The 27,995-nt window shown below is 40.2% G+C and overlaps 1 protein-coding gene across 9 annotated transcripts; it reads left to right on the top strand.

Annotated features, from left to right (window-relative positions):
- Window positions 1-27,986, top strand: LOC117409215 (protein transport protein Sec31A). 9 transcript variants are annotated; one of them, XM_059014087.1, is made up of 29 exons: window positions 3-502; window positions 2,904-2,983; window positions 3,172-3,295; window positions 4,263-4,461; window positions 4,978-5,073; window positions 5,278-5,418; window positions 6,029-6,171; window positions 6,850-6,949; window positions 7,250-7,411; window positions 7,609-7,761; window positions 8,341-8,580; window positions 9,053-9,127; window positions 9,218-9,268; window positions 9,833-9,907; window positions 10,806-10,884; window positions 11,370-11,548; window positions 12,283-12,409; window positions 13,177-13,322; window positions 15,114-15,287; window positions 15,462-15,644; window positions 16,289-16,381; window positions 19,065-19,179; window positions 19,651-19,989; window positions 21,260-21,298; window positions 22,020-22,078; window positions 24,853-25,101; window positions 25,459-25,578; window positions 25,854-25,925; window positions 26,424-27,986. In XM_059014087.1, the coding sequence occupies exons 1-29, from the start codon at window positions 174-176 to the stop codon at window positions 26,601-26,603; spliced, it is 4,122 nt and encodes a 1,373-aa protein (XP_058870070.1). In that variant the 5' UTR covers window positions 3-173; the 3' UTR covers window positions 26,604-27,986. The 9 variants fall into 9 exon arrangements, with proteins under 9 accessions (XP_058870428.1, XP_058870070.1, XP_058870232.1 ...); XM_059014190.1 differs by having other exon boundaries at window positions 4-502; window positions 19,651-19,941; XM_059014249.1 differs by lacking the exon at window positions 9,833-9,907.
- Window positions 27,987-27,995: the final 9 nt, after the last annotated feature.

Here is a 27,995-nt window from a genome sequence, read left to right as displayed (position 1 = left end):
GTACTTACTGGCAGTTACAAAAGTTTTTTCATAAATCTGGTGGATATGTTATTCTGGGGATGTCTTAATCTCACAAGAAGTCAGTTTAACTACTCAGTAATCGAAGACCGAATTCGTGAGATCAACATTTATTATATGTTACTCAGGGATACACAGTAAATGAGGCTTTCAATATGGGTACCACTAGTTTCTTTTTTCCTTCTTGTCTTCTCTCTACTGTACCCCCGGAAGTGTTCAGGGCTAGGGGTGTGGACTGCATTGCCACGTTGATGAGAGACGTGGACCCTGTACAGCCGCCGTTAGTTGCCTGCTTGCTTGCCTGCCTGCTTTCCTTCCTTCTTGTTTGCAAGCGAGAGCTGACACCACAAACCGTAAGCAAAGCAAGGAGAGAGCCTGCGGAAAACAGTACACAAACCCGGGTATTTCCGTGCAGCACACACTTTCCATCTGTGATTCGTCGTGTTGTATTTATTCTTGCGGGGCCAATACAGTACCGTCTAAGGTAAGGGAATGTTACCAACGTCTGTGATTGACATCGTTGTTGTTTTTTGGTGACAATATATAAGCTGTGTAGCAAACCACAATTCAGTTTGGTTATAAAGAATTCTGTGGCTTCATAATCACTAGGCCTAACTTGCAAAGCCGGTCAAATAATTAGCAAAGGTTTCATAATTTTAGCGTTATATATCAGTACTAGTTTATTCTCTAAATCAAAAGTGGCTTCCTTTCTTGTTTATTTTGCACGCGAAGCACAATTACGTTTGCTTAAAATTCCAGAATATAGCATACGTTTCTTTTCATTCATATCCGATGTGAAAAAGTTTCACATCCGAAAACTGCTTGATTGAGCCCATTCATTGTGTGATGGTGTTGAAAACAGTTTGATTTGTTAACAGTACAACAGTGCCAGCGGTAAACTGTAGACATGCAAAGTACAGTACTTTTAAAAGGGGTGCCTGGCCATGAAACCTATGTTTCTTTTCTGTGTCTTTCCCAAAGACACTAAAGAGAGGAATATAACCTTTGCCCTTCTAAGTTCTAGTCAAATATATCATATGTGGCAGGTATTTGGTGGCGTCGTGATGTAGCACCAAAGCGAGCTGCCAGATGTTGGAGCACTCAAACAAATACAAAACAAACGTGTTTACTTTCAGGAAAATGTTTACTTTCTACTTCAGTTTAGACCAAGTTATGTTTCTGCAAATTATCTGAATACAGGTTGTAGCTATATGGCAAGGCTGTTTTTTAACCCTTTCAATCTGATTATCACTTTTGGATACTTACTGTACAGTTCTTGTAGTGCTCTTCTGTAGGCTGCATTGCAATATCACAATATGGCAACCCGTTTTTATTTGATTGTGTTGCCTAGCCTACGTTTTTTTTTCTTTGCAGAGTATTAGGACATAAAGTGTTTTTGATGCCAATTGGTAACTCGGCATGAATTAGCCACGGCTGCAGGCTGATCTAGTCTTTAGAGGGTTAGCGGATAACTGCATACAAAGCTTCAATGGATCATAGTTATTTTTTAAGCGTTAAGATCTTGGCAGCCTTGTTATCCATGGAAGTACAAGACGGTTGTTACTAAGAGATTTTGGAACTTAAGGAGTTTATTGCCTACTAGCTAATTCTGGGGAGGTGTCCATTTGTAATAGATGATACATAACCACATGTGAGGGAGTAAAGGCTTCCAGGATAGATGTCTTGTTAATGCAAGTAAAGAGCTGTGTACTCTAACTCACAGACTACGTGGCTAGAAAGTATCTAATGCTTGTAAAAATGTCCCTTTGCTGATATTTTCTTTCAATGTGAAGAATAACACGAGTATCATTTAAAAACGTGTTTCAAGGGTTTAAAAACAACATTACGTATCATTTATATTTAGTGGTATTATATTTTGAGGATCAAAGAAAATTGTTGAATTTTAGTACTGGAAATGAATAGCAGGAATGTGCCCAAAGCAGAGCCCAAACCCATGTGCAAATAGATACTTTGAGACTGCCGACCATACTGTATGGGCACTTTGCTTGCCTATTGCAGCCCTTGAAGCACCTGGGCCTCTCTTGTCGAGCCTGTCTTGTCTTGCAAATTGTAAGCCCTTAAGGCACAGAATTGCTTACCTAAATACATGCCCATTCATTGTAGGCTTCAGGAAGCACAACATTGTTTAAGGTCTTCAGCCATGTGGCCCATTGAAATGAAAACTCAAGATTTTCATTTATTCCTGTGAAAGGGCTTCTTTTGATTCTGCTTGTCAGCTTGAGGCTTCCAAGTCTCATTTGGTTTCTTGACGGACAATTCAAATGTTGCAGTATAAAGAGGAATAAGAACACAGCTGCATCGTACTAAGTTTGTGGTAATTTGCGGTCTGTCGGGACGTTCGGTCCGCCTTTGGTAACCTGCAGTCCCGTTATGAAGATCACCACCTGTCGGGCATCAGGTCTGAACTTGTCTTCTCTTTGTTTTTCTCTTGCCTGTGGTGGCACATAGAAGACGAGGGTAAAGTTAATCAGGTCAGTAAAATTCAGCAGCACTTTTCAGTGTGAGAACTTGCCGCTCCTCCTAGTTGATCCATTGACCCGTGATGCTCTAGTACCTGAAGTTCTTCCACTGCGCCACTCTGCAGAGCTGACCTGGTAATGATTGCAGGGGTCATGTGGTTGGTGCTTATTTCAGGTTTTCCCATACGCTTCTAAACTTTAGCGCGATAGTGAATGCTATGTGAATGTGCTCCAAAATCTCATGTCTAGGACTCCAGAGCACACCCATAAACAGCCTTTGCAGAACGTCGATGGTTCATTTTGAGTTGGTTTAAAAATGATTACCAGATACTACCTGCACTAAAACGGATTGATGTATTTATACAGTACATGCTTAGTTGACTCATGGGGCTGTTTCTCCCTCAGGATGAAGCTAAAAGAGGTTGACCGCACTGCAATGCAGGCCTGGAGCCCTGCTCAGCAGCATCCTATCTATCTGGCCGCTGGTAAGAGACAACCGTTCCTGTTTATTCATGGATTTGCTTATAGAAATAAATAGATAAGAACATACTGAACATGCAAAAGTAACATACAAATGTAAAATGAATGAAGAATCACATGATTTTGGAGAAGTACAAAAATCGTCAAATGTAAACAAAATACTCCCTAATAGCTTTTCATTGTTTTTTTGTAGGTACTTCGGCTCAGCAACTTGACGCAACTTTCAGCACAAATGCTGCGCTTGAGATTTTTGAGCTGGATCTCGCAGACACTACGCTGGATATGAAATCATGTGGCACGTTCTCCTCTTCACACAGGTAGAGGCAGTCTGTGCCAGTCTTAATTGTGCATTGCGTTTTGTGGGGCAGTCTCTAGTATATGTCGATTATTGTTTTCAGTGAATTGTGAATTCCGTACCGATTGCTCCAATGTTATGTTGGATTGAGAGAGAGCCAGACTGGGGTTCATAATGACACCCGGAATGTTTCTGTAAACACCTACTGTATTCTGCTAATAGTGTTTATAATCTTGGTGTGGTTGTTATTTTAATACAAAGTCGTGTGATTAAAGGAGGGTGTTGCTTTGCTTTGTTTAGCTGTCATTTTCTATGTCCTGAATTACCCCCCCCCCCCTTCCCACGACCCCACTGAAATGTATCTAAAACATTTTTTTTTCCTTACCTTGAAATACATTATGCTTTTTAAAATATAAAAGCTTTATACTGGATACCACCCAAAAAGATTACAGGCTAATGCAGACACATGGGAAGTTATTGCATTCCCTAGCGGGCACAGGAACCTCCTTCATTCTGGAGAAAAGGATGCTTCCAGTAGCATTAAACAAATTGAGAACTGGCGTTCTAAACCAATCGGCATTAAGACTGAGCTGTATCAGCTTTTTATCTCTGTCAATGGAGATTTCGATCTGGGAATAACAGCTCCTTTAGACATGATGAGAGGTTAAATAGTGTTGTGTGTGTGGTTTTTTTTTGGTTTTTTTTTTAAATCGAGACATGCAGCTTATCAATGTGAAATTAAGTCAGTGTAGCAAAGCTGCACAACTTTCAGGGACTAAAGTATTGTTCTAACCTCCTCAGTCCTGAGTCCAGGTTTACTAAAAAACAAAATCTGGCCGTGAAACTTGTTATTTGCTTTCACGTGTATACCTGAGGGCTCTCTGGCTGATGGTAGCGTGGGCATTTTCAAATGAGAAATGTTCGGTATACTGAAAAAAAAGGACAGAGGAGGATAATTAGGAACTTTTGTTTTTGTTCTCCTCTCCCAGGTATCATAAACTGGTTTGGGGACCACATGGGATGAGTTCAGAAGAACATCCCTGTGGAGTCCTCATTGCTGGGGGTGAAAACGGAAACGTTATTCTGTACGACGCAGCGAAAATCATAGCTGGAGACAGCGATGTGGTCATCGCTCAGAATGATAAGCACACTGGACCAGTTAGAGCTCTGGATGTTAATTCATTCCAGGTAAGTCAAAATAACTCAGCAAGTGTTTATCTCGCAAGATAAATCAATACCCTGCCGTTTTGGAGAAACCTGTTCTCCTTACCCTTGAAATGACATGGAAAAATGCATGATGAGGTGTCAGTGTAATAAAAATAATAAAGCTTTGCTGTGAACTGTTTCTAAAAATATCTCTAGTAAAAATCCTCTATGATTATTTGTATCCACCAAAGTATTGTTGCAATATAAATTTTTCAATCTTTGGTTTGATTGGACCCTTTGATCTCTGATCTCTTGAGTAAGTTGACAATATGTTACTATTGGCAGTTTTGTTGTGTGAACAAATGTCTCCCAGTCTCAGTAACATGATAGCAACTTACCTTTAAAACATGGCATTCAATAACTATTTTTTATATTGCGTGAAACAAATGAGAGGGTGGATTGAATTTCAAATGCCATTAAAGTGTTCTTTGTCTGCTATGTTGTGCAAGCTTCTTTTGCATAATTCCTGTACTAACAAACTGTCAATTTGTTTCTCAGGCAAACCTTGTTGTCTCGGGAGGTAACGAGTCTGAAATCTACATTTGGGACCTGAACAATTTTGATTCTCCGATGACGCCTGGACCAAAATCTCAGGTAGAAACAGTAAAATAATGTTACTTATTTTGGGTGTGCAGACCTGATAGGGGAGCAGGCAGACAGTGCACTGCTGTGTGCAAATGGGTCACGATAATTATCAACAAGGTAAATGACTCTCAAGTGTGACTTGCTGTTGAATTGGAAAGGTTTGTTTAAAAATGTGTCTGCGTTTTTGTTTTTGTTTTTTCTTCTTTTCTTCAGCCTCTTGAAGACATCAGTAGTGTTGCTTGGAACAGGCAAGTCCAGCATATCTTGGCTTCAGCCAGCCCCAGTGGACGTGCGTCAGTGTGGGACCTGCGGAAAAACGAACCCATCATCAAAGTCAGCGACCACAGCAATAGGGTAGGAGATGCTCATTTCTGATTACTTTTGTGTTACTGAAGCGTATCTATTGCTTGTCAGGATGCAATCTCAGGCCCTGTTATCCCTGCCGGGAATTCATGTCCCCCGCAGGGGGGTGTAGTGGAGGTGGGCTGTGTCACACTTTGCAGTTATCTAGAGAGCTACTTCAGCTGAGTTGTGAAACTTGCTAAGGACCTTTCTTTAGGTGAAGTTGTTGAGTGCATCAAGACTGTGTGTCTGTCACACTTACATTTCTCTATCTATCTGAGAACTGCTTATTCAGTTGCGATGAACACCTCGAAGTGTGGTGGTTGTCTGTCTGTCTGTCTGTATGTATCTCGCACTTAGATTTATTTTTTATTTTTCAGCTTATCAGTAATGGAGGTGCCCTGTCTGTTTGTCTGAATTTCTCATTAACATATATCTAGAAACGCGTTTCATTGAGAGTATCAGAATGAGTGACTACAAAGGGAACTTAGTGTTTTTTATTTTTGATATTTCTATAATGGATGCAGGTCATGGTGATTGATGTATTAGGCAGTTTATTTATGTGAAGTTTGAACAGTGGTGTTAGTAACTCCGTATTAAGTGCCTGTGTTGTGCTGTACAGATGCATTGTTCAGGATTGGCTTGGAACCCTGAGGTGGCCACCCAGCTAGTGCTTGCATCAGAAGATGACAGGATGCCCGTTATTCAAATGTGGGACCTGAGGTTTGCCTCATCACCCCTAAAAGTCCTGGAAAACCACACAAGGTATAGGATCAGCAGAGCTCCTCAGTTGATGTAGTTTTTTGGTACTGTGTGATTGCATTACGCACCATAATGATTGCATAAAATGTGAATCTATATAAAGTATCAATTTTCTCTTTGTCTCATTTCAACTGCAAAACACACATTACCTCAAGTGTGCAGTACAGTACAGTACAATATACTGTATAACTATATCCTGAACATGACTTTGCACTATAACCAGAATTAGATTATAGATATGTTACCTTCAGTATCTGATTTTGCCGCACAGCAGCATGTAAAACAGCTGAATCCTTTCTTTGCCACCAGGTGTCTCCAGTGTAGGGATAATAGATACCATATTATAAACAGATGTATGAAAAGCATTCTTCAACAATGGGATGCAAGTTATACATTTCTGTTAAGATAATCTTAATGTCTTTTGATCTTGGATCATGACTACCATAAAATGTATTATTCCCTTTAAGTCGCCCCAGCTTGACACCTTTGTTATCACTCAGTCTGCTAAAGGCAATTCCAGTTAGTTGTAGAATTGTAGCCTAGAACAAAATGTGTGAGCATAACCACTGATGTACTGTATCAGATATATTCCATTTCTTATCATTTAACTTGCAGTAGTTGCTGCACATGCATTGCCTGTAAGACTCAAACCCACAATGTTTTAACTTGTGTGTTACACAGGGGAGTACTGGCCATTGCCTGGAGCTTGGCAGACCCTGAGTTGCTCCTGAGCTGTGGGAAGGACAACAGGATTCTCTGCTGGAATCCCAACTCTGGAGAGGTGAGCACCTTCAGACTTTCGGGGGTGTTATTTTCCACTGTGGACAAATTGCCCGTGTAGTCTGTTATTTACTTATGGGGTATATATCAGCCACCTTCTTAATGTATGTATGTGAAACTTGTACATACTGTTGCAAAATATGAGTGAGGAATAGTTTATTAAAATACGTAAGCAAGCAGTAAATATACCAAATCATATATGTCCTATACCTTCTGGTGCCTCATTTTAACATGTTCCTTTCTGACGTCTGCAATGTGTTTTGTTTTTTATTTATATAATGAATTCTATTAATACTGACAGGTGCTGTACGAGCTGCCCACCAGCACACAGTGGTGCTTCGATATCCAGTGGTGTCCCAGAAACCCAGCTGTCCTCTCTGCAGCAGCTTTTGATGGACACGTCAGCGTCTACTCTATCATGGGAGGCAGCTGTGATGGCCAGAGGCAGAAGCAAGCAGATCAGGTATTTCTCCAGAGTCTACCGGTATTTACATTTAAGCAATGTTGTAAAATAACACTCACCTCCTGAGAAGTGCATTATTTGGCAGCAGCACACACCCTGGCATGGCTCATTGCATTGTAACCGTTATTGCTTTGTTGGTGTGTTTTGTGTTGTTTTTTGGCTGCTAATGATTAGGTTCTGCTTTTTCCTTTCCAAAGCTCACCTCCTCCTTTGGGAATCTGGATCCCTTTGGTACTGGCCAGACCCTTCCTCCCCTGCAGCTCCGTCAGCCCGCAGTCCAGCAAAGCACAGTGATGCCTCTGAAGAAACCCCCCAAGTGGATACGCAGACCCGTTGGAGCGTCGTTCGCTGTATGTTCAAGTTATACCAAGCCTTCCCCTCTTCTTGTGACTCATCACAAACAGTACATCAGTCTTCTCAAGACAAAAGCCAGTGAACAACATCAACTGTCTTAACCGCTAATGAGTAGTGATGTCTGGTTTATTCTCAGTGCCTGCCCATAGCATTGGCATTTTTCCCTTCTCACCCTCGTCCAAACAAGTCAGAGCAGCAAAATACTGCACGACCCACTGCAGTTATGAAAAGAAACGAAACACAGTCATACTGTATTACATAACTGTGTTATGGCTTTTGAATTTTAAATTGAATTAATTCAACTACAAAATAAACCACACAGTTTTGTTTTTTTTGTTTGCATTTTCTTACTATTAAAAACATCCCCACACTCAGGGTTATGTTTTTGAAGTGGCAGGCTCATGGGTTCTGGCTGTATCTGCTCAAGAAATTAATGGGTTTTATTTGGCAAGAGGCTTGAAGGTTGCTGTGATTTTAATTATGCAGTTTTTCCGTTCCGTTCAGATAGCAATGTTTGTATTGTTGTTAAATATAATGTAACTTTCTCCGTATTCTTTTTTTCTTTTATTCCACAGTTTGGAGGCAAGCTGGTAACATTTGAAAATGTAATTGTCCAGCCTCAACAGCAGCAGCAGCAGCAGCAGCTAGTTCCTCATCACGTTTATGTGAGCCAGGTTGTCACGGAAACAGACTTCTTGGAGCGCTCTAATCAGCTTCAGACTGCTGTGCAGGCTGGGAATTTTTTCAATTTCTGTCAGTCTAAAGTAGAAGCTGCACAGACTGAATTTGAGAGGAACATCTGGTCTTTCTTAAAGGTGAATTGTTTATATGTAAATATAAGTCCTGGGCCTTATTTGTACTGTAAATAAACTGCATTAATCTGGAAGCTCAAGATAGTTCATTTCCAGTTATATGTTCATTTCCAGTTATAAGATCAACCACTCAATCAACAGCTCTTTAAGAATAAGAAAAGTTGGGCTGGCTAGGGCTCCCCATCCTGCTCTATGAAGTTTGCATATTCAGAATTATTATATATTCAGAGCTTTATCCATACACAGAGAAAACTAAATGAACAAACTTGAAAGATGTGTGGTCTGCAGTATTGTTAAGCAGTGTAGTGTTAAAGACGATCTGTGCTGTTTCAGTCCTACGGGGGCTGCAGTTCTAATGAAGGCCGTTCACAGGGAATGGGTGTATGTCTGCCATGATATATTCTGAGGAAGTAAAATCATATCTTTCTTTCTCTCTTTCTTGCATTTTAATCTTTTTTTATTATTTTTTATAAAGATCAACTTCGAGGTTGATCCTCGCAACAAATACTTGGAGCTTTTGGGGTATAAAAAGGAAGAACTTGTTAAGAAGGTAAAGTAATGCTCTGTTTATGGTTTAATGCATGTTTACAAAATGCTTTTTGTCTACATTATTATTTTTTTTTTTTTCTACCCTTTTCAGATTGCTGCTGCGTTAGAGAAAGACGCAATTGTAGATGGGAAAGCTGAGGAGGTAGGAAAAGATTAATAACTAAGCATGGCCTGTGCTGTGGTGTTGATGAAATAAACCATCTATAACCTGGCTGTTTAAACTGTGGTGGCGAATAGTCACTTTACAAAGAGCAGTCTTATCTTTGTCTGTATTAATCCATGAAAACCTTTTTTTTTTTGATACATTTATAGGTAAAATAAAAAAGAGATTTGAATTGAAATTTGGTTTTCAAAACGTGGATTTCATTGGACTAAACTCACTTTAAACTAAAGGGGCCTAAATGGGGCGTCAAGGTTATGGTAAACTTGCAGAACCCATCAATCTGCATTCTTTTTATGTACATCTGTAAACCAATGTAGCTAAAAAACAAAATCATAAGGAAATCTAAAAATGCCTGCTTGTTTCTGGATTATCCAGTAAGTACCCTGTATTATTTGTTTGGTGTGAGTGTACTTTCTGAAGTAATTCATATTGCTCGTGCATGCTGTTTTTTAAAAATGATTTGAACTCCTTTGAATCAAGAATCTTTACTGATTTGTTTCAACTCTCTCCCTGTTGCTGTCTTGGGGTTACTTCTGTATTCAGTCTGTTTGTGAAGCTGAGCAGGCAATGGACAGTGTTGAAGGGAGCCCTGTTGCAGAAGAGCAGACCCAGGGAGAGGTATTGAAACAGGCTTCCTTTCTTGCCTTGTCTAGGGGCTCTTCCAAACTCTTTGGCTGTTTTGTCTTTCTGTTTCTTTTTAATGATGAAGTCTGTCAACTGAAAAGTAGAATAATCTACATGCTAGTGCCGTTGTTTATCATGGTGCCGGTTATGTAAAGGTAATGGTATATCTGGAAATGTTCCAAATTAAAGATTAGATCGTGTACGAGACCAGGGAGTAAAAATCCTTTCACCTAAAATCTAGTTCTCTAAATCAAAGAAATATTGCATCCCAGGAATTAAGAGTAATTTAGTCATTGCTGTCTGTAGACTGATTTGCTTGTGTGATAGTTGAGATATATTGGCTGGGCAGTGTGACTGCCAAAACTGTAAATAATCACGCGCTTTAGACAATACTGCCATTACGCAAACCTATTAAATGTGCATGCTTTCGAATTGTTTTCCATCTTCCCCATCTGTATAGTATAGATCAGATACACCACTTGGTAGCTTTATTTTAATCTGTTGTAGGCATGTTGTGTAGCAGGGTGGGTTTTATTCAGTATTCATGTAGTGCAAACGTATGCTTTTTCAGTATTGTCTGTGCCCGGAACATAAGGCACTGTTCTTCTGTATTGTTCTTGAAAACCACATACAGTATATTCAGCTCTTGAGTTACTGTATCTCATCAATTACATGTATTCCTTGCTGTGCTTGAGTGTTCTTGGGACGTCTGCATTTTAACTTATGCAGTATATAAGGGAACAGTTGTTTTACAGGTGGGAAGTGGTCTACCCCATGAACATATGCTTATTCAACACAGATTTCTCCCAGCAGACTCAAGCAAGACATATTTGGTTGATCACTATTCTTCGTCCCTGCTTCTCAGTAACCTGTACACACTTGTCTAATCCAGACAGAGCACCCTGTTGATGCTGATCTTCAAGAACAAGCTTCTGAAGCAAAGGAGACCTTGAACATCTCTGTCAGTGGAGGCAAGCGCTTACTCTTTCCACCAAAACTGCTTAGCGATCATATGGCAGTGAAGATTCCATTTACAGTGCCTTGCACTACAAATCTTTCTTGGAGTAGAACACTATATTAAAAACTCAATTGGCTGGTTCCCGGAAGATCAACAAATAAGTGGAAGAAAACATATTTAAAATTATGAAGTCAAAAGTTTTTCACTGTAGGCTTAAAAAAAAAAAAAAAAAAAGGTGCCATGCAATGTCACACTTAATATATATTTTTTTTTACATACTGCTGGCTCTTATTTTGTATTTACCTGCATGGCATGATTGTTGAATTGAAGACACTGTGTTTTTTTAAAGGGCCCTAATAGAGGTAACAGAAGTGATGGGTATTAGTCCTATGGGTAAAGTCTAAAGATGCTATTTTGTTGTTCTACCCCATGATGACTTCAACAGTCCTACATCGTGCTGTTCTTGTTTGCTTAACTGTTTGACTGTTTTGCTTACAGATGTTGATGGGCTCATTACCCAGGCCTTGCTCACTGGTGACTTTGAGGGTGCTGTGGATCTCTGTCTCCATGACAACCGCATGGCAGACGCCATCATCCTGGCCATCGCAGGAGGGCAGGAGCTCCTGACAAAGACTCAGGAAAAATACTTCGCCAAAACGCAGAGCAAGATCACCAGGGTAAAAGTGTTTCTTATAAAAATGCTCCCAGATACGGCAACTCTGCTGTGAAGCACTGATGTTCTTCAATTCAGGGTTTGATGGGCGATTTATTTTTATAATGCTCCTAGATGTGTTTAGCCCGGGAGTGGGTGCTCTGTTATAACAATGTGCAGTTGTCCGTGTTTCCTCCCCCACCGCGGTGCAGGCGTATACAAATTTCCAAATCAATCCAAGAAGCATTCCTAGAAACAAACATTTAAACATCTCTCCTTAGAAAATGTGTCCAAGCACTACTTGCTGCAAGGTGGCACACCTAGTTAGAAAGGAGTGCATGTTTGTAAATGTCACTGTCTTTCTGCTTGCCAGCAATTACCACAATCTATCCTGCAGTCCACAGATCTACAGGTTCTGTGCATTTGTGTGAGCAGTAGAAAAGGCTTGTGTGAGTGCATGCGTGAGGAGGATTGTGTACCCCAAGGATGTGCAGTGTTTTGGAGTTTTTTGTGTTTAATTTTTACATTTTCCAACATACTATGATTTTATATGCAGCCCCAACTGACTCACTACTTCAAGATAAAATAACCCCAAATTGATTTACTGTAAATGCTTAAGTGTTGACATTAAACCTAGTCTTGCATTTTAATCTATGGTTCTTAATTCCTGAGAATGCTGTGACTCTGGTATTTAAATCAAGAGAACGAGACGATAACAAGTCTGTGTGGGTTTTTTTCTTTTTTTTTTCACCGTTTCAGCTGATTACTGCAGTGGTCACTAAGGACTGGAAGGAGATTGTTCAGTCATGTGACCTGCAGAACTGGAGAGAGGCGCTGGCTGCTGTGCTGACGTACGCTCGCCCTGATGAATTTGCAGCCCTTTGCGGTGAGCACAGCCTCTTGTTTCAAAGCTACTTTCTGCATCTTTATCTTTTTGACACACACACACACATATATATATATATATATATATATATATATATATATATATATATATATATATATATATATATATATATATATATGCATGTGCCAAATGTTTCACATCGATGACTGATTCAATTACTTTTACTACCACTTCTATTTTTACAGAATCCTCTCCAATTTTATATTTCTACATTCATTTTAATAGTTTTAATACTAACTCTAGATCTGCCACTGCAGCTGCTTACAAATCAAAATGGTAGAATTGCTCTCAATATCCTGTACCCCGTGGCAGTCAGGTAGAATCGGACTTCATATTAATCTGGCATTGTGTCTCATGGTTGCTTGATGATTTTCTTTCGGCCTGACTTGCTTTTATTATTGGTTTTGTGGAGAATAAAACACAGTAGAGTTATGTGTTGGCTCACTCAATTGAGGCACGTTAAAAAAAGCAAAGTGGGGCTGGCTATTCAGCACTGTGCCTTTCCATCCATACCAAGAGATTTAACCAGGATTAAATCTTGGGTTTTTCTCGCTAGAAAAAGACCTTCCTTTCTTCTGTGTTCTAATTGTCACGTAAGTTATTTGATTTACCTTCTTTAGATCGTGTGCACGACCCCCCATACAGGCTAGTTTCCTACTGTACTACTTTTGTTTTTTTCCACCTTGCTTTTTCATTACAATAGTAACTCAAATCTAAACACACTGCACACACTATGCTCGCCTCAGGTGATCTTGGTACCCGACTGGAAAGAGATGGAGACCTCAGCCTCCAGGCCCAGGCCTGCCTGTGCTACATCTGTGCTGGTAATGTGGAGAAGCTGGTAGCATGCTGGACCAAAGCACAAGACGGGAACTCGCCACTGTCCTTGCAGGTAGGTCTCAAAACAACATTTTCATTTCTTAGAGAATGCTTTGATAGTATAGCTACAGACAATGAAATGTCTCCTTTCAGCTGTGATATTATATAGAGGAACAATGTGCAATAATAACACATTTTAAGTGCATTTTATTTTTGTTGATTTTGTGTAGTATATTAAGACCTTTTTCATGCAGTTGGGATTTAATTTAAGGGAAATGGTCACATCCCTTAAAAACAAACCAGTTCCTCAACTGACCATGTGATTTGGTAGTCATGGTGTTAGCTAGTTTAGCACACTGGTGTGTATAGCTTGTGTGTGTTGCCTCTTTTCCACTGGACAACAGAGCCGCACCAGGGCCGTACCGAGCCCTCACGGTGTGGTTAAGGAGAGCCTGGGTTGTTTTTCCATTGCAGAGCCGAGCCGTGCTACTGACATCACATGCAACAAAAGACCGTTGTTATTAATTAAATCAGTTTCCCAAAAGATGCACAAACAAATGATGTTCAACGACCAACGATATAGCTGTATCTAGTATCACTATATTTTGTAAAAATATTTAGGAATTTCTTTATAACCCACAAATTATTATATCAACTGTAATGTAGCCTCTCCGTACTCGGCTCGTTTGCCCTTTAAAACATAGACCCAGACACAAGAACTGCACAGCGAAGCACCTTCGTGGACTTTTTTATTTTCACAAAGCAAAAATAAACTAAACAAAAGCCTAGCTGACACGTAGAGCCTAACTGCACTTTAAACAATCCCTAACTATCAGACTGGACGGCTAAGCCGTTTTACCAGTCACAGAAACTTTCACAAACACTTCACACACAAGTGTAACTTTACACAATACCTTTCTTTAACACAGCACTTCTCTTCACAAACCAGCTCCCTGGTGATCTCTCTCTAATGGAGCTAGAAGCTCTCTTGCTGAACTTTTCTCTCATCACACTCGCTGCCCGCCATGTTTGTTGTTTTTCTTTCTGGAGTGTACTGACTGATGAAACGTAATGACAAAAATCCTTAACCCTTCCCCTGGCTCGGCTCGGCTCACAGCCGGATTCAGATGTCTTGTGAGGCCGGAGTTTCACGGTTTGGTTCTCGCTTGGCTCGACAAATAGCCAGTGGGGTAGCACCCATACCCATACCGTACCGAGCCCTCACGGGTCAGATGCACCAGTGGAGAAGGAGTATGAGTGACCATGGTGCTGTCTTCCAGTCCTCTAGGCACTCCCTGCTGCTCGGTGGAAGGTAGACTCGCAACAGTATTCGTTTTGGTCCTTTTCAGACTAAGTGCTCAGCTTTCTGAATATCAAGGCCCTGTTTTCTCCACTAGGGTTTGCTATGTTGCAACACATTGATAATCCTGAAGTGCCTCCACACTGGGGGGCCTTTTATCTCAGGAACCGTTTGAGGTAGTGACTTCATATTTGTGAGTGTGGTGTTGTGTTTTTTTTTTTTAAAACCCTCTATGGTAAGTGTGCTGGTGACCTCATTAACCTGTGACCTAATAGGACTGCTCTGGACATATGAATGATACAGATCTTTTTCACACATCTATTTTGCTTCATCTTTTAAAAATCAATTCGATCAAATGTGCCTTTCCGTGTCGACATCCCAAAGAATGCTTTGCTTTTGTTCACAAAAAATCCCATTTCTAGTTATTTATGATTGGACCTTCCATACTGTTACATCCACATTCAGCGATTTCATTTTAAATAATGTTTTATTTTTTTTTATTTTACTAATGATGCCTTTAAGAAATGTTGATCATTGGCAGTGTAATGTTGTTTTTTTCCACAGGACTTGGTTGAGAAGGTAGTGATCTTGCGTAAGGCAGTTGAAATGACCCAGGGAGTGAGCAGCAATGCTGTAGGAGCTCTCCTGGCTGAGAAGATGAGTCACTATGCCAGTCTGCTGGCAGCTCAAGGCAGTCTGAGCACTGCCATGGCCTACCTGCCAAGCAACACTGATCAGGTATGGCACTCCAGTGAAAGTACTTGTAAAATATTCACTGTATGCTGTTGCAGTTGTGCCCCAACAATGTGTTACCTATCCTCTTCCCAGTTTTCTTTTCTGGATAGCCAGCTACTTTTAAAGACCTGTTACAAAAATAAAAAAATAAAACCTTTTTTTTTTTTTTTAAACCAGACAAACATTGTGCATTTGCGTGACAGACTTTATAGAGCACAGGCTGAACAAGCTCCAGGAACACAGGTTCCTTATGAGAGACAACAGGCAACCAAAGGAAGGGCTTCCGCCAAGCAGGCCCACCCTCCCGGGCAGATGCCACAGCACCAGCCACAAGCCCAGACACAACAGTACTACCCACAGGTAAGGCTGCAGCTGCTGTCCCTATTGTTAGTTGCACTGTGAGACTAGACTCTTTATTGCAGTTAAATGACTGGTATTTCTTAAGGTTTAGTTAAGCCCAAGGGATGTGATACACTGTAAGAGTTGTTTTTAAACCTCCTATAAGCATCTTTTTTTAATGAAATTCTGTAAATGCTCAAAATACAGCCTGGGCAGTCATATTGTCTGTACATTGGCTTGTTTTTTCTGGATTCTATTGGAGAGGATCAATCAACGCAACACCACGGGCGAGCAAAAACCCTGGAAGGGTCACATTCTTGTGATGCAGTATACGTTCTTGATCAGATAATGACGTATCAGATTTGTATTGTGAACAGTATAGGTAGCCTCATTAGTAAGAGAATAGTACAGAAATCCCTAAATGATAACCCAGTACAATAGTGAACTTTTCAGTACACGGTCAGTCAAGACTGGGCAGTATTTCAAGCATGTACAGTTCGATGTTCTGGGAGTGTCAGAATTTACATTGACTTGTGCAGTGCGTGTGTGTGTGTTTTTTTTTTTTTTTTTTTACCATGACCCTTTTTCTTCTCTCTGTTGGTTCTTTCTCTGGGATTTTTGTTGCCCCCTCCCCCATCATTGGTGTTTGTCTTTGTTTAATTCAGGTAAGACCTGCCTCTACTGTCACTTCTTGGAGTAACCAAACTCCCACTGCCCTTCCAAGTATTCCACCTGCAGCCTCTGCCTCAGACACTCAGGTATACAGCTCCATTCCTCAGCTCTCCTACAGCGCATACAATTAGCAACAGACCACTTCTGTACAATCAACCACTTTCCATTCGGCACACGCACTCCAAACACAAACTCGTATCCCGTTCCTGAGACACGAGGCTGCTTTTTGGATTTCCATCGACACTCATTTGAATGTATTTATTATAGATTATGTTTCAATACCGTGTCACTTCAGGGGTGTGGCAGTAGTAGCAGATATCTGCTTCAGCATGGTTAGGGCACCTGTTCTCTTAGTTACAAGCATTCATTATGTGTGTATACCTATTCAATGCACTTGGCTTCTAGGCAAGCTGTCATGGAGGCTTAGCAACATAATAAAGCAAATTATTGGTGCCTGGCACAAATAATACAATGAGGAGTAGAGCTGTAGATCGGCGAGTCACACGACGGGAGATCATTTTAATTTACTTTAATGCATCATCCTGTGCCGTAGTTTCAAATGCTTTAGCAATCATTCGCGTATCACTAACCAAGCGGAAAATGTGCTCTCTGTAAAGAGAGAGTGTTCCGTCAGTTGTAACTAAGTGATACATTTCCCAAATGTATTTGCAAAGTCTGTTGTGGTTTTGAGGACGCTGTTTTCAGAAAATGGGCGGTTTTAAATCTATGGAACGTAGGTAGCACTGTGAAGTAACATCTTGAATAAATTCCTGTTCTGGAAAGCTTGTTTTCCACATTTTACAAGACTTTATCCAACCTGGATTATTTTACTTCGTATTCCCCTTTTCTATCCCAACACATCTCGGAGGCTGTAATTTTGGAATATATATTTTTCATATAATTTCCCTGGACAGGTTTGAAAGCAGCAGGTGCTCTTTTTATAACCCTTCACTACATAATACCTAAATGATTCAGTAGCCTAATAAAAATCCATAACAAAAAGAAACCTACCCCACATCAATTCATATATCTTTGAAATATATACAGGGATATATTCAATTCAATTCAAACCTTTATTTAACCAGGTAAGACATAAAAGTACATACTCCATAGAATATAAAGTACAGTACTTCCACAGACTAGCACCGTTTCAGAATATCGTTTTCACATCAAGTACAGACACTTGTCATAAGAAATTAGGATGGGGGTGTCTATTTCCAGCATAACCAGATGAGCCTACACAATGTAATTGGATAGTGTAAGCTTAATACCACTGAGCTGCCAGGTGATTTGTGCTTCCACCATGTAAATGCGTACCTTGGGTAAACTTTGGTCTAGAATGGCTCGGTGTGACTAACCTTTTCATCATCTTTATGTACTAAGGTTGGTACACAAGTAGTTCACATGGTGCATATAATATGAGCCAGGAATGACTTTTAGAGGAGTCTTTTCAAAGCATTTACTCCAGTCTTTCATAAGCTCCTATATTTTTTTAAAGGAAAACAAACAGTTTTGACATTCTCAGCTTTATGAATCAAATAAGTTGAGAGTGCTTAACAGATGTTGAATTCTAACTTTCAGGTGTTTGGTTCAGCTTTTGTAGAAATATCTGGTGTGTTTAGGAGTTAATTAAAGATCAAAGTAAACGTTTTGAAAAATATATACCTGTTTGCTCTAATCTGAATAATTTGCGCATGAAGACAGGTTTATTTGATATGGGTTTAGAAGTGACATTAGTTTTGTGCCTTTTGTCTGTCAGGATTGTAAGGTGGAGCAGGAGTAGTCTAGCACTAATGGATTGAAAACATACACTAATCAACGTGTTATGCTGTGCTTTGTGTTGAGATGTATTAAGAAATATCCTTTGCCTTAAGATTTAAGATCTGCTGCTCATAAGGAAAAATGCAGCTTTTTTTCCACCCCTGAGCAGTGCTAAGCTGATTAACTTCCTTTTCTATTAGTTTGATGTATGACCGCACACAGCTTCATGTTAGTTTGATGTATGACCGCACGCAGGTTCGTGTTAGTTTGATGTATGACCGCACGCAGGTTCCTGTTAGTTTGATGTATGACCGCACGCAGGTTCGTGTTAGTTTGATGTATGACCGCACGCAGGTTCCTGTTAGTTTGATGTATGACCGCACGCAGGTTCCTGTTAGTTGGATGTATGACCGCACGCAGGTTACTGTTAGTTTGATGTATGACCGCACGCAGGTTACTGTTAGTTTGATGTATGACCGCACGCAGGTTCCTGTTTGTTTGATGTATGACCGCACGCAGGTTACTGTTAGTTTGATGTATGACCGCACGCAGGTTACTGTTAGTTTGATGTATGACCGCACGCAGGTTACTGTTAGTTTGATGTATGACCGCACGCAGGTTCCTGTTTGTTTGATGTATGACCGCACGCAGGTTAGTGTGACATTATTTTTGTTTTAAAATCTTTTCTTTTTTAAAGATTTCAGCTAAAATGTAAGACTTAAAAAACGTAAAGCTGGTTTGATTCATTCTACAATACTTAAGACCCTGCTTTGAGAAACTCCTCTGATCCTGTTTTTTATTGTTTATGTTAAATCTTTCAGGACCTCTCTTGTCATTGCTTTTGTGGCCATGATATGACATTTGGTCAAAATTATGTAAGGCATGTGGCTCTAACAAGAATGGGTGTTTATACCACTTTAATATTAATTGTTGCTTACAAAGTCTGAAACGCTTACTGGTTATACAGCCTAATCTGAGGTCAAGTTTATTTTCTTTATTTTTGCCTAGGTTGAACCCCCACCTCCAGGTTTCATTATGCAGGGACCTGCTAACCCTGTAGCTGTCAGCGCAGCCCCTGGTTATATGTACGGGCAGCCCAGCGCACGACAGCAGTACCTGCAGAGTAAGTGCTGTACACAGCAGGGATGAGGGGGGGAGGAGGAGTGTTCTGAAAAGACAGGTCTATTGCATTAGTAAATGGCTTTGGATTAAGCAGTGAGGGATGATTTTGAAATACATGTTTTGTTTGAACAAAATTGTCAATGCTTTAATCCTGTGTGTGTGTGTGTGTGTGTGTGTGGTGGTTGATTAGTTCACAACAAAGAATAGGTATGCATGAACAGGTAAAGTCAGAAAAAGACATACAGTACTGTATCATTAAAGCTTTAACATGTTCATATATATATATATATATATATATATATATATATATATATATATATATATATATATATATATATATATATATATATATATATATAATTGATTTCCTCATCTAATTAAACCTTTTCCTCACACCTCCCTATGATAAACAGACTTTAAGTCTGGCTCTAACAAGGATATGTAACTAACACTATCTGTTCTTTTTGTCCAGCTTACCCTCAGACACAGCAGTACCCTCAAGGCATGGGGGGGCCATCAATCTATCAACCTCAGCAACCCACTGCATCTCCTCCTCCTCCTTCACCCTCTGCTTCTTACCCTTCTCACTACCTGCACTCTGCATCCTCTCACTCTATGTACACGGGACAGCCTCCAGCCTCGGCTCCAGGACCCGTCTCCCCTGCTTCCTCTTTCCCTCCTCCTGCTTCTGGAGCCTCCTTCCAGCATGGCGGGCCTGGAGCTCCAGCCTCTTCTTACCCACCACCGCCTACAGGACCAACAGGTACCCTGCCTGCCGCCCAAATCGAGCTGCCTGCTTCGCAGAGAACAGGTCGGAGCATGTTAACATTCAGGTTTCTTTTTTCAAATGTTCATTCATTCATTCATTCATTCGTTCATTCATTCATTTATTTAGAAAATCCCAAACGCTGAGATTTTTTTTTTTTTTTTTAATTCGGTTATTACTGCCATTAAGTAAACTCAATTAGCTTGGTTTAGTGCTGCATCAGTTGCATGCATTGCCACCACATGATGCTTTTAAGGCTTGCCTGCTGCATGTTGTTTGAAAATAAGTCTTCGCTGTCCTTGGTCTCTCTCCAAGGCCGAGCATTGTGTCTGGTAACAGCCTGAAGAGCTTATATTTCACCCTTGTTTTTGTTCTTTTTAACCTTCAGAAGTGGGCCCCAAAAATGATCATATACACATACGTACCATATTCCTTTGATAACCCTTGAATTTAAGACGCTTCCCAAATTTCCCAGCCTCAATCTGAGGAAAAAATAAAACCATCAAATAAAGATGCGTTTACAAAGATGCAAGATCAATTGTGCGTAGAAGAGCCATTTATACAAAGGACTGCTCAAGTCATCTTCCTCTGAATTGGAGGAGGCCTCTTTATTACTTGACATCTCCCAGACAGTGTCATCTTCTGTTCTGTTGAGCGGTTCGATACGTAACATTTTTGAAGGAGTGCACCATGTCTCTTTAATAATCCACTCACACGAGCGGGGCAGAGGTGCACGGCGCATTCTTCCAGTTGCCGTCAGTTGTTTAGTAATGTCATATTTTTGTTTGTCTTTTCTTAGGCAGTCAGTCACGTTCCTGTTTGTGTACTCGGGTAGTAACGTCTTTTGCTGGTGATTTTTAATACACGCCATTTTTTTAAGAAGAAAAAATTGGTTTACAAAGTGCGTCTTAAATTCGAAGGAATACTACTGGGGTGTGTGTGTATGTGTGTGTGATATTTAAATTCATATTCTTGCAGGTATTTAAATGTATAGAAAACATACACGTATTAAATCAAGCTGATCCCTGTTAGGTCAATTAAATAAGTTACTCTTATAAATGACATAAGTGCAAAGGTTTCTTGTGGATTCATTTATTTTGTTTAGTGTGCTCATTTTAGCTATAACCCTGCAAGCTACAGACAGAATCAAATATTAGCTGCTAAGTACAATATGTCAGTGATCCAGATGTTTGTTAGTTTGTCCACTGGATCATAAAAACTCCCCAGTTTGGAAGTTGATAGCTTGGTTTTGTACGAGGCCGTGCCCATTAATCATGCTTTAGAGTCTATGAAATAATGTTGGTTTCATCTGCAGGAGGAATAAACACCCCAGACATAACCTGCTTCCTAGAAGGTGAATTAGAACTCATATAAAAAAAATCACCTCCTGAAATTTAACTTTGATTTTAATATTTATATAAATCATCTAATTGCAGTACCAGATCAGTGCACATTAATTCTTAATTAGTACTGATTTACCATTTTGAAATTAAGTACTGATTTGAATTCAAATTTTACTTTATTATGTGGTTTCAAATCAAATATTTTGGATGCTTATTTAATTACATTTTGAAGGATATAAAAACTTTCTTGATTATCCCAAAATGCTGCAATTTGCTACATACTGCTGATCGCTTGTGTGCCACGCATCGCGGGTTTTAGAGTCACAAAACCCAGACAAGTGGCAGAAATAGGATTCACACAAGCAATAGATCAGGGAAAATAATCCACAGCCTAATGGCTGACCTACATAATCCACCAGCCAAAAACTGACATCACTCCGCAGACTGTCAGAATCCTATTTCATGTATATTTGTACAATTTGGACGAGGAGGCACTGCAACAAACGGACAGCCGCTTGAAAAAGGGTTGGTTAGCTCCCGAGTCTTCAGTTTAATTCCGGCAGTGATTGGGAGTCGTTTCCACATGCTGCCTTTTTTAATTTGCTCAAATCATAATTGCATTGTTTTTTTTATGGCTGCTTTTGATCATTAGTTTTGTTCTGCAGTCATGTCTGTGATCGTGCTGCATTTCCTGAAATAACTTTTTTTTTTTTTCTCCCTCTGGCCCCACAGGACCACAAAATGGATGGAACGATCCTCCCAGTCTGAGCAGAGTACCAAAGAAGAAGAAGGTAAACAGCCAGCTCAGTTTTACTGTAGAGTTATACAACAATAAGACACACACATTCCTCCTTAACAGGTATCTTGGAAGATGAATACATTTTACTACAAAAAGTGGGTTACTGCAATTGTGACTTGTACCAGTTTCGTGTCTCCCGCACCCCCCCCACCCCGGCAGAAACCCATTTTCTGGTCACAATTTTAACTTTAGACTAAAAGATGTATGGCCATCCTAAGGGACTGATGGATCTAGAAATTATATACAATTAGTAACATAGATGAAATGGTAGCTGTATCAGTCCAGAGATGGTAGGCAAAGAGAAGGAGAAATGATACCTTTTATTGAACTAACTAAATAATAATTAATCGCAAGCTATCAAGGCCTCAAAATTCTCCTCTTCAGGTGAAAGTAGAAGAGAGAGCACCTGAAGAGATGTGGCAAAATGGTTTATAGTGCGCAGGTGTAGAGGTGATGCAGGGCTTCAGACAATGACAAACACAGTTCTGGTGATATGATGGTTTTTATTTATAATCCAACGGTCGAAACTGACCAACAGAAATTATAATGAAATACAGGAAGTATCCAATGCTTGGTACTGCTCTGTATAAATAATGCATGGGGCAGTCCCAAATAATAACACACAAGAATAGACTCACACAGACAGTAGTGTGCAGTAGTGCTCGTGGTGAATATACACTACATTGTGATTTTAGTGCAGTGTTGTTCTGGGGGGGTGCTGGCCTCTGGAGACAGCTCTGGAACGTGTTTACCCGTGTAACAAGCAACAGTCAGACAAACAAAACACTCACGATACGATGACACGGGTCCTTCCAGTCTCAATACAGTCACCAAAACAAAGGAACAGATTATGATTCTCCGTCCCCTTTTATGCCATCACACATGACCCCTTGGTAAACGAGTGCAACCGCCTCTCCAATCTGCGGCTGCCACGTCGTTTGCCTTCCGGGTCAATGCGTTACTGCAACGGAGTCTCTCCCCCTTCCAGGCTGGCCGACTTCCCTTGAACCCAGGGAAAGAACTGTCAGACCAGCCCGTCCAGAGAACTCTGTTCTCGCTGCTTAGCGCCCTCGCAGGTTGGGAGGGAGATTTACAACCAAGAATCATTGTATTTCTGTCACATATCCCACCGCTCAGAGTGGAGCTGAAGGAACACTCGGCTGAATCTATCGTTCCCATTACTCCCCCCTCCCGGGAAAAATAATCCACATTTTGGTGTTCTTTCCCTGTACGATGTACCATGTGGTACATGAAGGGCTGCAATGCCTGATACCACTGAGTTATCCGGGCATTGCTGTCCTTCATTGTGCTTAAACACTTGAGTGGGATGTGGTCAGTGACGAGATCAAATGAGTGTCCCAGCAGGTAATGTCGTAAAGAGTGAGTAGCCCATTTAATGGCCAAACACTCCATTTAGACTACGGAGTAGTTGCGCTCCTGAGGTAGCATCTTTTTACTGAGGTACAGTATCGGGTGTTCTACTCCGTCTACCTTTTGGGACAAGACAGCAACCAAATTCACGTCCGACGCATCGGTGTTGAGGATGAATCTATTGGTGAAATCAGGTGTGATAAGGGTGGGGGCCTGGCAGAGTTTATGCTTAATAGTATCAAATGCCCCCTGACACTCAGCTGACCACTTTTGGACCACTTTTGGTGAGGTCAACTAAAGGGTTAAACACTGTGGCATACTCTGGGATAAAGGTAATAACTGGCTAATTCAAGTAGTGACATCACCTGAGTCTTGGTTTTGGGGATCACTGCGTTGACCAAAGCCTGGATTTTGGTGACCACAGGTCTTACCCTTCCATTTCCCATTAAAAATCCCAAATATTGAGTTTCTGTCTTGGCAAACGCACGTTTTCTCAAGTTAGCTGTTAGCCGGGCTACCCTTAGAGACTGAAGGACGGCTGTAACGACTGCCAAATGCTCTTGCCAGGTGGAGCTGTAAATCACCACATGAATGTACGCTGCTGCATATTCATGATGTGGGTGTAAAACCTGGTCCATCAGTCTCTGAAAGGCAGCGGGCGCACCATGTAGCCGAAACGGCATGGTTCTGAAGTGAAACAGCCCTCCTGGTATTGAAAATGCAGTTTTCTCTCTAGAACTGCGGGTTAAGGGCATCTGCCATTATCCCTTTGTCAGGTCCAGAGTCGAGATAAACTTCGCCTTTCCCAGTCTATCTAGAAGTTTGTACACATCGAGGAGTCTGTGGTCAGGGGCCTAAATCATCCTCTACGTTGCCTGGGGCTAATAAATAAGACCTCCCTTGCCTGCCAGGGCTTTAATAAATTTACACAATAAATTCTACATTCAGTACGGCGATCGGGCTGTCTAATTTCATAATTCACCTTTCCTGCAGCCTGAATTACTTCATGTGGCCCCTGCCATTTAGCACATAATTTCGATTCTGAGGAGGGAAGTAACTTTGTCTCCTGGTCGAAAGGTTCGAATTAGTGCATTTTTGTTGTACTGCACTAATGTAATTTCTGTCACAAGAGATCATCGTGGTCTTGAAAGCTTGTGATTAATCTTTCTTTAGTTAGTCCAATAAAAGGTATCGCATCTCCTTCACTTTGTCTATACAATTAGTGAAAAACTGAGTGTATGCTACACACATTCAAGACATTGTAGCAAAACAAGCAACTTTGGGAACGTGAACAAATGGCTGCCTTCACTTTTGACTAGCTAGCTCTAAATATGTCCCTACATGTTGGTGAACTTAAGATGGTTTATTCTGTTCTTTTTGTAATCCATCGTGCAGCTTCCAGACCACTACACTCCTCCAGCTCCAATCACAGCCCCGATAATGAACCCCTTAGGGGATCCCCAGGCACAGCAGTCCTCTCCCCCTCCCACCTTCCAGCCCCACCAGCACCCTGCAGGACAGCCAGGGCTGCAGCCCTCCTTCCCCGGGATCCAACAGCCGCTGCCGCAGTCTGCTCTACAGCCCTCTGCACCGAAGCTCAGTGCTGAAGGGCCGCCCGGTGCACCTATAGGAGACGTCTCGCAGGTAAGGATGCTGCCCTCTCTTTCACCGCACATGCACCAACTATGCTGGTACACCTACGGTCTGATGTGTTTGAAGTACAAATACAGGTGTAGTGTCATAAGTTTTTAACACACGACTATGTTTCAGGCTTTAGTCACAGTTTGTAAACCGTTTCAAGAGGTAAATAAAGGAGGGCTGGTAATTTTAGCAGAATATTTGTTTCTGTTTCACTATTATATCGAAGACTGTAAATGAGGTAAACTTTTTATAAAGCATAATTAATAGTACCGTGGAGCTGGAAATGGTCATTTACAGAACATGTTTTTGCTTGTCTGTACAGCCATGATTTTGAAATTTCTGAACTTAACATTTTTCTAGCCATTTCAATCCATACCGGCTGAAAAAATCACCAAAAAGCCCATTCCTGATGAGCACCTGGTCCTCAAGACAGCGTTTGAAGGGTTAATTCAGAAGTGTATGAATGCTGCTACAGATCCGGTATGTGCACTAATTCTGTCATCTACTGCGTTTTGGGTTGTTGGTGGTTCTTTTGAGTTCTTGGTCTTCCAGTACAATGAACAGGAGCATGGAATATGAAAGTGATATGCAATTTAAAAAGAAACATGAGGGGGATTATGGCATAATTGTTTTACTTTGCTATATGAAATAAGTCACACCTTATATTACAGCAAAGTCTAAAATAGGGGCTGTTATTCAGTAAAGATTTAAATTCATTCAACAATTCACATGTATTAACTTTGCATTTTGTGCAGCAAACCAGGAGAAAGTTGGATGACGCAAACAAACGCCTGGAATCCTTGTATGATAAACTGCGTGACCAAACGGTAAGTGCCCTGTTAGTCATGTTTGTATTAGTGAAGAAAACCGATTCGAGCCAGGCAGATGATTCAGTCCTAACTCTGCGCTTAGCCGACAGCAACCTGAATATTTAAAAAGTATTCTGCTGGGAAGACAAACATGGTCATTTGGAGGCTTTTATTGGAGCTGAATTTCCTGGAACTATAACCTCAAAACTACAGAAAATGTCTTCATGCTCTTGAATTTGCCCATTGCCTGAAGGGAATCAATATAGTGTCTTATTGTAGAAGAGTAATTTTATAAAGTATGGTAGACTCCTGTTAATATGACTGCTTTGAGACTGGACCCTGTTCAGGCTAGTGATGGTAATGATTTACCATACTGAAGCAATGTTGGAGTGCATTGCTGTTTCAAATATAACTCATTTTAAAGTGTTTCTTGTATGTTTTATGTTTTTTTTAATTAAATGTATTTATTTAAAATCTAAATTTTCCCTTTTTTGTTTTGTTTGTTTTTTTAAACAGCTCTCCCCAACAATTGTCAATGGTTTACATAACATCGCCAGGAGTATTGAAGCACGGAATTACATGGAGGGGTTGAACATGCACACCCACATAGTCGGTAACAGCAACTTCAGCGAGACGTCTGCTTTCATGCCTGTCCTCAAAGTAGTCCTTACACAGGCCAACAAGCTGGGGGTGTAGTCTTTACAGGATACCGGATCATTCCGTAAAACTGCTTCTGTACCATGACAAGCAAGAACAGATAGGACCAGCTATGATAGCATGTATAGTCTTACTGTGTCACCACTGGCATATGCTAAAGGTCTTAAACATCAACATTTTAAAGCTTTTTTTTTGTGTGTTTTTAATGTGTAATCATCAAATCCTAAGAGCAGAGTGCAATGGCCTTGGTGCTTTTTTTAATTTTTTTTTAGTTTTTTTTAGTGTTCAACAAAGGGCAACTAAATGTAAACAGTATTGTAAAAAAAAAAATGGCCTGCTTTTAATGATCGACATGGTGTGCGAGAAGAAGTCTGTATAAAACGTGGAAGTTTGAATAAGAAGACTGTACAAGAGAAGCCTGTATGTGTTTGTATATGTGTCCGTTGATTAATCACTTTATTATTTAGTCTTTAAGGCTTTTATCACAAAATGCTGCCTGTTCTTTCTTAGTTTTTTGTTCTAATTTTTTTTCCCCTCTTAAACAACTAGGACATTACACAGTTGTGCATTGCATTTTTTTTTTCTAAGAAAGAAACGCCAACAACATGCAATATTTAAAATAAGCAATCATTTATTTATTTATAGATGAAGTGGTATTGGAAATATCTTTTTCTCTTGTCATCTCCTGGTAGATTTTTATGAAGTGTTTCATTTCTGTTAAGCAATGGCATTGTTGTTGTTGATGTTGTGACGAGTCCTACCATTTTTTGTGTTTGCAGTTCTTTCAGTTTGGTCTGGTTTTAATATGTTTGAAGTGTATCCCCATTAATATACATAAGCAGGCACTTGTCTGGAGATGATCATGCAGGCTGATTCCTAGAAAAGCTCTTGCTCCTTGAAACAAATTGCAAATTGAATTGTCCTGATATTCTTAAATAAAACTCATCATATGCACATGTGAAAATCATCACCATGAATTTACAACAAACAGGCATTGCTCTGAACTCAATAATGCATACTGATTCTTAAAATGATTGTGATCCCTTAAAAACATGGCAAAGTACATGTTGTAGTATTTCTTCATTAAGATTCCCACATGTGTACAAACCTGCATTATAAAGTTTGATTGTCTATTTTCATTTTTATTGAATACATGTAAGTCTTGCTTATTTTTAAAGCATTAAATGCAATATATATATATATAATTATATAATTTGTAAATTGTGTTTACAGATGACACTGTTGTATTGCACTATGCCATAGAACTGTCCTAGTATAATTATGCCTGAAATGTATTCCCTCTTTCACTAAATTATCTGAATGTTCTCTGACCACGGTCTACCTTGGTAACGACATTTTAAACCAATACATTGACAAGTATTCTATGTGTATCATTAAAATGTAATCAGTCATCCCATTTAATACATCAGC

The sequence above is a fragment of the Acipenser ruthenus genome, chromosome 1 (genome assembly GCF_902713425.1).
Source record: "Acipenser ruthenus chromosome 1, fAciRut3.2 maternal haplotype, whole genome shotgun sequence".
In the NCBI taxonomy this organism is placed as follows: Eukaryota; Metazoa; Chordata; class Actinopteri; order Acipenseriformes; family Acipenseridae; genus Acipenser; species Acipenser ruthenus.
The sequence above is the reverse complement of the archived record's forward strand: the minus strand, read 5'-3'. Positions and strand labels throughout refer to the sequence as shown.